The sequence below is a fragment of the Dermacentor albipictus genome, chromosome 10 (genome assembly GCF_038994185.2).
Source record: "Dermacentor albipictus isolate Rhodes 1998 colony chromosome 10, USDA_Dalb.pri_finalv2, whole genome shotgun sequence".
Classification (NCBI taxonomy): domain Eukaryota; kingdom Metazoa; phylum Arthropoda; class Arachnida; order Ixodida; family Ixodidae; genus Dermacentor; species Dermacentor albipictus.
The window spans coordinates 12,656,024-12,665,786 of record NC_091830.1 but is presented as its reverse complement, the minus strand read 5'-3'; the positions used below and the strand labels follow the sequence as shown (position 1 = coordinate 12,665,786).

Here is a 9,763-nt window from a genome sequence, read left to right as displayed (position 1 = left end):
CACGAAGACAGACACACTCCATGGTTTATAAATCATTTTTCTTGTATCATGAACGTAGATCTCCTAGGCTCATTAATAAGGCACTTGCAGGACATAAAAAAATATAATACGTAAATATAATACGTAACAATTTCATATTAACCATTTCATAGGTTTGAATATTTTGGTGGTTCTTTCTCCTTTGCCATCATTGCCATAGCAGACTTCATCAGGTCCTCGGATTGCAGCATGCACATATTCCAGCACGCCTGAAAAAACAAGACCACATTTTACAGACATAGAAAATTACAATTAAAAAGTGATTACAGCATTCTCAAATTCTGGCTATCAACAGCAGAAATTGTGACTCTTGCGATTTAGGTCAGCACCTTGGACAAGAGTCAAAGTTTAATGCTTATATATTAATGATATCAGGCAGAAAACTAGTTTAGGGGTTATCTTGATGCAGATTTCTTCAGGAACCAGACTTCTACACTCCTGCAGAGCTTTCTAGGTCATTAAAGGGACACTAAAGGCAAATATTAAGCCACGCTGAAGTGATAGGTTAGTGCTGGAAATCTCTAAGGCGTCAATATTATGGCAAACAGAGTCTCAATAATCGAGGTAAATGCAGGACATGGTTAGAGACTCCCCCAGAACATTCAAGCACTTGCCCGATGATGAAAGCACTCCTCGGTTAAATTCTGTCACTAGTACTCAACCACTCGTTGCAAAAAAAACATCCTTGTATTGTATCATAAAACGAAATAAAATTCTACTTGTCCAGTTTTATTTCTTTTTGTAAAAGGGAGTTCATTGAAATTACCCTCCACAACGGCGCAAGCGGTCTAAAGGTATCGTTTTCACTTGACTCTGCGCCGCCCATGCTTTCGTGTTTCACTAGTTTTGTTATCGCATGGTGCTGCGCTGGTTTTGCTGGCTCGCGAAACTGTAACAAGCTGCAAGTAGCAGAGAATTCAACTTCCACAGGATGCCGAACGGTCTAAGCCACTTGACCGAAAAGCAGCTGCAGCGGCGAATCTGTCACTCTGTCTTGGCTCGGTAGTGCCGTCTGTCGGGCAGGGTTTTACTCACCAACGGCATCAAAGGATGGTGATGGCATATGCAACGTCACCATTCCCCTGGTTGTCTGGCGGGAGATTTGAATTTTGCAAAAGGCATTCGGACCCTTCAGATGCAAGTTTCTCGTAAACTAAGTCTTTTCTTGGAGCAAAATGAGCGTTGCGAGGTTTCTGGAATGGTATTTAAACAATCCACATCGACTTTGTGTTTGCCTTTAGTGTCCCTTTAAACAAAGGCGCTAAGCATTATTGTGCCATTCCTTCTGCTGTTTCCATTCTAAGGGCTCCTATAGTGTCAACAAACAAACAGACGTAGCGCAGGCAAAAAATGGAGATGCCTATGATGACATCTCTGCTCGCTGTCAAAAGCAATAGTCCTTAAGTAACCTTTGAAAACTTGGCCACATTTACTAATCTTATTAGCAACAAAAATTGATGCCAATAAAGCTTATCAAAATATATATTTTTTTTTTCCAGAATGTGACAGCAGTGCCACTTGCCGTCACATCAACCTGCGCAACTTGACCGTACTAGATGACTTGTCAGTGCTGGGGTATAACAACGAAACGAAGCACTAAGCAAAACACAGGAGCCACTGCAAACTCTGCTACTGGCACTTAAACCATCAGTTACCATTAAAGCAAAAACATCTTGGCATATGGTTGGCTTGTGAGCCGGTTACCCTGCAACATGAGTAACGTCGATGTCGACAAGGTTGCCACTGCCCACACAATTTGGAAAAATCAATTAGAAGAAGCACCATTACACCAAAGCCCCTGATTTCAACAACCCATCACAAGAGGTAGCACTCACTGATGGCCACATAACACAAACATTTAGCTAATCTAGGTGATATGCGAGTGTTCGGGCCTTCAATAACAAATTGAAGGCCCAAAGAACTAAGCATGCATTGCACTTCACATTCTGCTGGTGTCAATTTGACCAAGAGTTAACATGAATCCCGACTTGCAAAATAACACATTACAGAGAATTACCATTTGAGCACTTGACCGAACATCTATTAAATAAATCCTTCCTGAGAACAGACAACATAATCAATATTGCTCCCACCGAGAAAATCCACTTGTTAACTGGTGCTGCAGCAGAAGATGCATACTTCTGCTTTACTCAGTGCAAAAGAGCAAATTATCGCACCCAGACATAGTAATACACACGGACTATGAAATCCGAACTAGCCATTTATACCATTTATGTACCTTAACCGTCTTTTTCATCAACGCTGCAATATTCCATATCCAAATACTGTCTCAACAAGCAGACATTCGACCATCTTAATTTCAAGCCTGCACCAGGAAATCCACCAGCTACAGGATTGACAACAAGGTACCATGTAGCGAAGCCCCTCGTCTACGCTGTGGTCTCTGGAGTAGATGAGGTGTACTTTGCTGCCTTGTACAGCCACCGGACTTTTGGCAGCAATCTGCTTGGCCACATCCAGAGCCGCAGCCATCATCTGGGCCTTCTCCGGAAACACACGACTCACCAGACCTGCCTGGAACAAACAGTCCCACGGAAGCAATGGCACAAAATTGTGAGATCCCCACATAACTACAAGAAAGTGACTACAACATAGCTCCTTCACAATGAAGTCTGTTCGCCCCGATTTGGCTAAACTGTACGGTTGAACCTTTGGTCAGTTCATTATGGATTCAGTGAACTTCGGTTAAGCCTAATCTTTGGTAAAATGAACAGATTTCTGGGGTCCCTTTATATTCGTTTAAAGGGAAGCCTACAGTATCATAATGCACTCAAAAGAACTAACCCTGGCAATGTTGTTGCTCTAAATATGTATTAATATCCAAGGCAGTGTCTGTGCTGTACAACTTTATTCAAACAATGCAAGCGAAAAAAAAGGAACATGAGTATCAACAGCTCATGCACTCTCTAATACACCCACTAAAAGAGATGCTCACCTCATTACTGTCATCACAAGTCGCCAGAAGCACATAAAAGATTTATGACTCTGCTGCACTTATCGGCCATGCAATCTTTGTTCCTTCCATGCTACAATGATCCTGTCTCTTTCTATTTATCCTCACAGAATAAAGCAGCCAGATAAATTAATCGTTACAGTTTTCACAGTCAAACAATCCACTTCCTTCAACTACATACCAGGTTAAAATGCTTTATGCCGATCCTACACAACTACTTGTACATAGCGTGGCCGTGTGCACAAAAAATCCTCTCAACGGCATATGCACAGAGAAGCAATCACATTTAGAGTAATAGAAGTGCACACATCTAACTTCTTTTTTTAAAATCATACGTACATAACGAGGTAATAAGCAAAGACTCCCATATGGGAGTCAGAACAACATTACACCTTCAAAATGTCATTAAACATTGACTCTCATGTGGGAGTGAACATCTAAACTAATTATGGGAGTCAAAACATAATTAAACCTTGACTTCTGCATGCAGAAATCAATTCACCATTAAGCTTTGACTCCCTTATGGGAGTCAAAACATTGTTACACCTCCTATAGCTTTTGATCAGTGCTTGTTTTCATGTTCTACTACAACATGCCACTTTCTGGCTATAGACTAGGCAGCCATTCTTTCTGGCTAAGCAAACCAAGAGGTCAAGAGGAAATGTAAAGATACAGACCTGATGGGCCTCAGCGGCTTCCATCTTACGAGCCGTAAAGACGAGCTCGTTGACAAGGCTGGCACTGCCAATGACACGCGGAAGCCTCTGCAACGTGCCCACGTCTGCGGCCAAGCCGAGGTCGACTTCCTGAAGAGACACGTTCCAGTGTTTCAAGCCAACGACTACCGAGGGTTTCTGTTCCACTAGCTAGTGAGACGTCAGTGTGAAACAGATGCAAAACTTCAGGTTTTTGTCATTCATCTGACGAGGACAGAGCGCGCCTGCCAGCCAGATCAAATAAAGAACAGACAGTAAACTAACATTTCAATATCCAATTCCCTTCCTTGTAATGTTAACTTCACAAAGAAAATTACCATAGGCTCGTATCATCATATCCATAGACTGTCAAAAAGCATACACACAAACAGCAACAGCAGCGGCTATTCTCCAAGCCGATTCTTTCCTGTGCCTGGGCGCCACGTTAAACCACTTCCATAAAGCTCAGACTTCATAAATAAGCTGGAGAAATGTGATAAGTAACCACGTCACTGACATGCATGATGGCCCAAATGTCACTGGTACTTCCTTAATAAGAAGGAGCACATGACTTATACCGCTGAGTGCACCCACCCTCTTTTTCACTACAATGTATGTGTTCTTAGTCTGGCCTGGCTGTACTCACTCGTACAGGTCTGACTGTTGAGAGAACAAGGACACTTCAATCTAGCACACTCTGGAATCCACAGCTGTCTGCAATGTTTTAAATTATATACAGCCGAACCTTGTTGATGCAGTCCCATTTCATACGATTTTCCGGCCCCAATGCTCACGAATGAGAACAAAAAATTATCCAATACACTTACGTCCCTCTTTCTTTTTTTTTACCAGTTAATACACTCCTGCAAAACACAATTTTCAGGATGAATGTTCAGTACATCACCAAATTGCAATTCTAGGATATGTTTTCTGACCGCTAGATCCCATGTAAACACGAAAAGCAGCTTTCCTGCAACACTTTCCACAACAATTCTCGTCGAGCGGGCATGTAAAAACTTCCCCGTCAAAATGCTCCACCCCAAGAAGGTGCTAACACAGCCAAATTAAAGGACTGAGAATGTAAAGATTCTCAAAGCCGCAAAACGGCACTGCATCTCGTGCTGCAATGATTCATAAATAATGAGTCTGGCTAATTTTTTAGTGACTTCAGATTGTATGTTATTCCCAGTTAGTTTTTTTTTTTCTCACTTTCTTATTAAAAGGTATGAACAAGGTTCTAGGGTATTTGCTCATCTGTTCTACAGGTATAGAATGCTAAACCAAGAAGAGTGAGACTAATTTGCATACAAGAATGGCACATGCGTGTGTGCATGTGTGTTGTATTACTGCAAACGAATATAGCCTTGCAAGACTTGCAAGAATATAGCCTTGCAAGATATAGCCTTGCGCCACTTGAGTAAGGCATTCTTGGGCTTCTGAATCATCGACCACTACCATCACTAAACCATCAGCTAAACCAGTGGTCTTTCAATAAGCAGTGAAGGAGATGGGAGACATCCTGCTCAAGAAATTCTAGTAACTATGGGCAAGACAAGCACTTCCACATCATGCACTGGACACCTCAGATGGCATGTAGGCATATCGTTAGCTCACATCTTCAGTTTTTAGCGTCTATGCTAGTAGTCAGTATGATCCAAGACATTTGCATCAGCGAACGTGGCTACTGCATCAGCTCTGAAAGTGGCTTCAGATTTCACTTTTTTTCTAGTTTCTCGTAGACTGAACCTCCGATTCAACCTGGAGATCATCAAGCATGCTCATCAGGAAGTTTTAGAACGAACCTTCACTTGAAAATATGCATCACTGGTGCAGTAACGGATGTCGCAAGCTGTGACCATGTCTACTCCGCCACCAATGCAGGCGTTATGAACGGCTGCTATCACCGGCTTTGTACACTGCAACATCATAAAGCAATGCATGCAAAGAAATGAATGTTAAGAATGACAAGCAAAAATACAAAACACAGGAGTCATGAAATGTTACACATTCAGTGAAACGATACGATTTTGACTCAACTAAGCCCTGTACCAGCTGTTATTGTTTCTTCAATGATTTTTTTCTTACAGTAAATTCAGTTTATATAGATGCTGAGACATAACTGATTCAGTCATCTGTCCCTCCTACATAAAAGCATTGGATAATGAAGTCCTGTAGTACCACAACAAGAAAAAAGACACAAATACAGTGGCCACAATATGCTACGTCTGCCATGAGCCCATACAATCTTGACTCAATTATGCCCTGTTGTAACTTGCTTTTGATTGTTGCAACTTGCTTTTGATTTTTAAGGCTTTGTACAGGCAGTAGATTTACTTGCGTGCTGAAACGCGAGACCTAACAAGCTATTCAGTCATTAAGCCTTTCTACAACGAGGCATTGGATAAGGGAAAGCTGCAGACTGTGCCTCAGATGATTACTAGACAACATACATCAATACATATCAACAAAGAAAAACTAAGGTTGCAGGCAGAATTGATACATCTGACTGAACACACTAGCATGGAAACACTGCCTAGTGTATCCACACCTCACTGAATTCCACAGCATAATCAGGTAACCTACTGTATACTACAATAATGTAAACTGGCATAAAAAGCATACTTACATGTCGGAACCAATCAAGAACACTGTGTTGCTGCTCTGAAAAGTAACCTTTCAACTACAAAAATGTTGAACCACGAGCTACGGTCAACGATCATTGACAAAGAGAGACTGCAGACATTTCGATTAGCGGGAGCCTCCTCTCTGGACTGTCATGCACGAGTACAACACATAATAGTTGCAGCTTCTGCAGTGCTTTTGAGAGATTCTCACACAGGTTCACAACAGCCCAGAGGGAATTACAATGGCACGTAACAGAGAGCTCACACAGGAGTCTCTCAAACACCGACACCGATCAAATAATGCGTCCCCAAAACCACAAATAACTCTTCAAGATCAATGGCGTGATGCTGCCACTGTTGAATGCACCTTCTCTAAGGAATTGAAGGTCTCTTGATACTTGGTGATCAGCCCGTGGAGCTGGCGAGCCTTCCTCGCCACGTCAGGCTCCTCATCGCCAGACGACTGCCCCATAAATGTGCTTGCCATGCTAGTCAGGTCCAGCCCTGCGCAAAGGGGGGGGGGTTAAAAACTTCGGGAAGGCACTCGAAATAATTTCTTAAGCACCACCCAAGACAGCTACAGCTAGCTTAACAATGGCAGCTATAGTTATAACTACAGCATGAAGACCTACGCTATTGCAAATCTGGGATCCAATCTTTCTTCTTCCAATAAAAGGCAATGACAGACATGGTAAATGCATCATGATGACAGTGACGGTCCAGAAGACAAATTTCAAATGATGGAAGCGCAGCAGCCTAAACATTGAACACCTGGTGTCAAGTCCTTCGCCTTCTGGCAACAGATGATGATGTGCAAAATTCCGTGGTTAGGCTTTCAAATTCATTTAACTTGCCTTGACCGAGATGGCCAAGCTCCAATTATAGGAAGCTGGAAACTGAGAAACACAGTGGAAGCTGACAGACACATTCTGAACAGTTTGGATGGTGCAAGGATACAGGGATGCTGACCTCAGTGGACACATTAACACCGTATTTATGATTATCGCTTAAGGTCTGCCACCTTGCTTTGATCAGACCAGATTTGCGGAGAAGCGCACTTGCAGATTTTGCAGATCACTTATACACAATGGTGACAGACGTCTTGATGATGCCTATCATCCAAATCGTGACATTATGACGCCTGAACACATAGTAGACTTCCTCCTCGTGTTCTGCTAAAGACATTATTGTAATGTATAATGTCTATAATCCAAATGACAACAGCAATACACAGCTCAACCTTTTGCAGTGAATCCTTTTGGCTTCTCCCAAGGGAACACACCGACGATAGACATCATGATGATACCTGTAGCAGGTGGCAAAAGTTGGTAAAAGTACACCAGATAGCTATCACTGTAAGGTGTACTTACACAGTACACCTTACAGAGAACACCCGAGCAGGACTGAACCAAAGAATGCGTGTAAAAATGCCCTCTGTGTTTGCTTAAGTTCGAACTGAAAGATGCTTTTGCACTGAAAAGAGGAAGCCGAAGGTTGTCGACAACCTTCAGCTTCAAATCGGGGCTGAACATGGGGAATGGGAGATCGCCCATTCCCCATGTTCAGCACCGATTTTTGGTGAAAACATCAGCTTGCCACACACTTACCAGCCGTGAACAGCCTTCCAGAACCGCTTACAATGACGACGCGGCAGTTCTGGTCATTCTGAAGCTGCTGAAAGCATGCCGGAAGCTCCCTGCAAGGTGGTAGTAGTAGGAATGAGTCGTTTCACTTTACTAATAGCAGAAACGAAGAAGAGAGAAAATTTCTGCTGATAGGCGCTGTACAGCGCCTATCAGCAGGAATTAGCTATAGCTAGACAGTTACGTAACTGTCTAGCTATAGCCCAGCTGACAACTGAAGGGCAGCCAGCAGATGGAGGAATACTATTACAGGTGAGAGCAAAGGGACATGCCCATGCTTTCGAGCGCAAAACATTGGTGTTCGGAAAACAAATGTAATCTGTTCTATACAGGGTGACCTAGACAAAGCATGCTATGTCTCAAACCACAAACACAACCCAAACCTCAAATGCCAGCACACTTTTTTGTTTTCTTGTGACGAAACTAGTGAACAAAGCGACACAATTCCGATTCCTTATCTAAAGATATTGCGAATGGGACGAGAAACGTCTGAAGGTTAACTCAAAAGGCTTCGAGCAACGGTTTCATCCTTGCAGACGCTTTCCCGAAGCCATACGTATCAACGCGTCCAATGTAAGGTGCGCTAACAGGAGCGTGTGTCATGCGCAATGAATACCCGATCGTCGTAAAAAACACTCACGCCCAGAACGCCGTGTTCATGGCATTCAGCTTGTCGGGTCTGTTCAGCTCCACATGAAAGACGTGCTCGGCTGGTTTGGACACGAGCAGCGTCTCGAACGAGTAGCTCTGCTGGGAATCGCCCATGCTTCGGTAGCTGCAGCGGACGCCAAGACCTCTCGACGACAGCAGCAAAGCGCGACCTACGAGAAGAACGGACGCCGGTTTGTGAAACAGAGCGGGCAGAGGTTCAGTTTCGAATTCAGTGGCGGAATGCACTGGAGGCTGCAGATCGCGACGTCGTTCGAGCAGCCCGATCGGCCAACGCAGGAGGAAAACCGAGCTTAAGTAGCCACCGAGGCCAACTTATGTGTGAGAGAGGAAGTGGTGAAAGAGGAGCTACATCCTACCGAACTTGAGTGTGCGGTACGGAGTCATGTTGGCCAGCGATGTTCTACTGTTGGTTCGGAACGCCGAATGCAATCGTATGCCGAATGCAATCGTATAGCGCGCACGATTCAGAGGACGATAAAGGCGTTGCACAGGCTATGATCCGGCTGTGACAGGCATGACAATCTCGCAACGGGAGCTCGCTGAACAAATAATATATATACAGATCGAGAAAAAAAATATACTAATAATAAGACGGCTTTGCGGCGAGAGTGGTGTTGCAGCCGCTTTTTCGGAAGCGCAAAGGCTTTCCTGCAGTTTCGTTTTTCGAAAAGCGTAAAAATTCGTAGTAGCACTACACTGCGCGCTAAGTAGGAGCGAATCGGCGAGTTCGCACCACAAACTACTCGATAATTACATTATAACGAAGACGATTAGAGAAGCGGCATTTTCGCGTAAACTCGGCCCGTTGCCTTGCGCTATTATCTACCGCTTTCCTTGCCGAGGTCAGACTGACCAAACATTGTGATCCTTCCGCAATGACAGATAATTCATACTTGTTTCCTTAAATGTGTTCTAAATTTTTAATTAAATCACGTTAACTTACTTTAACCAAGGCTTTGTCTTGTCAATAAGATGCCTTCTCGCTAACATGCACAAATGCGGCGACAATGTGAGGCACAGATAACCGCCCCACGGTGAAAGGGTCGGCGGTAAGAAGTAGTCACGTAGGAAGCAGAAGGGGGGCGGCCAAAAAGGACGGAACCCCCAGCGAGCGCG

The 9,763-nt window shown here is 43.7% G+C and overlaps 1 protein-coding gene across 3 annotated transcripts; it reads right to left on the bottom strand.

The window, feature by feature from the left end:
• Positions 1-17: 17 nt before the first annotated feature.
• On the bottom strand, positions 18-9,707 carry LOC139050957 (delta(3,5)-Delta(2,4)-dienoyl-CoA isomerase, mitochondrial). 3 transcript variants are annotated; one of them, XM_070527861.1, is made up of 8 exons: positions 9,591-9,707; positions 8,616-8,796; positions 7,940-8,028; positions 6,700-6,836; positions 5,511-5,624; positions 3,691-3,819; positions 2,410-2,574; positions 18-248 (listed from the first exon to the last, which is right to left on the bottom strand). In XM_070527861.1, exons 2-8 carry the CDS (start codon positions 8,738-8,740, stop codon positions 147-149), a joined length of 861 nt encoding a protein of 286 aa, XP_070383962.1. In that variant the 5' UTR covers positions 8,741-8,796; positions 9,591-9,707; the 3' UTR covers positions 18-146. The 3 variants fall into 3 exon arrangements, with proteins under 3 accessions (XP_070383962.1, XP_070383961.1, XP_070383963.1); XM_070527860.1 differs by lacking the exon at positions 9,591-9,707 and adding an exon at positions 9,004-9,470; XM_070527862.1 differs by lacking the exon at positions 9,591-9,707 and adding an exon at positions 9,402-9,465.
• Between the last annotated feature and the right edge of the window lie 56 nt (positions 9,708-9,763).

What these genes read in the sequence shown, in the direction of transcription:
- LOC139050957 (XM_070527860.1), bottom strand. Translation starts at nt 9,031, where the DNA reads ATGACTCCGTACCGCACACTCAAGTTCG. An exon ending in ATGAACACGGCGTTCTGGGC is followed by an intron (nt 8,029 to 8,615) that starts GTGAGTGTTTTT and finishes ACCACCTTGCAG; the next exon opens with GGAGCTTCCGGCATGCTTTC. An exon ending in AAGCCGCTGAGGCCCATCAG is followed by an intron (nt 2,575 to 3,690) that starts GTCTGTATCTTT and finishes TGTTTGTTCCAG; the next exon opens with GCAGGTCTGGTGAGTCGTGT.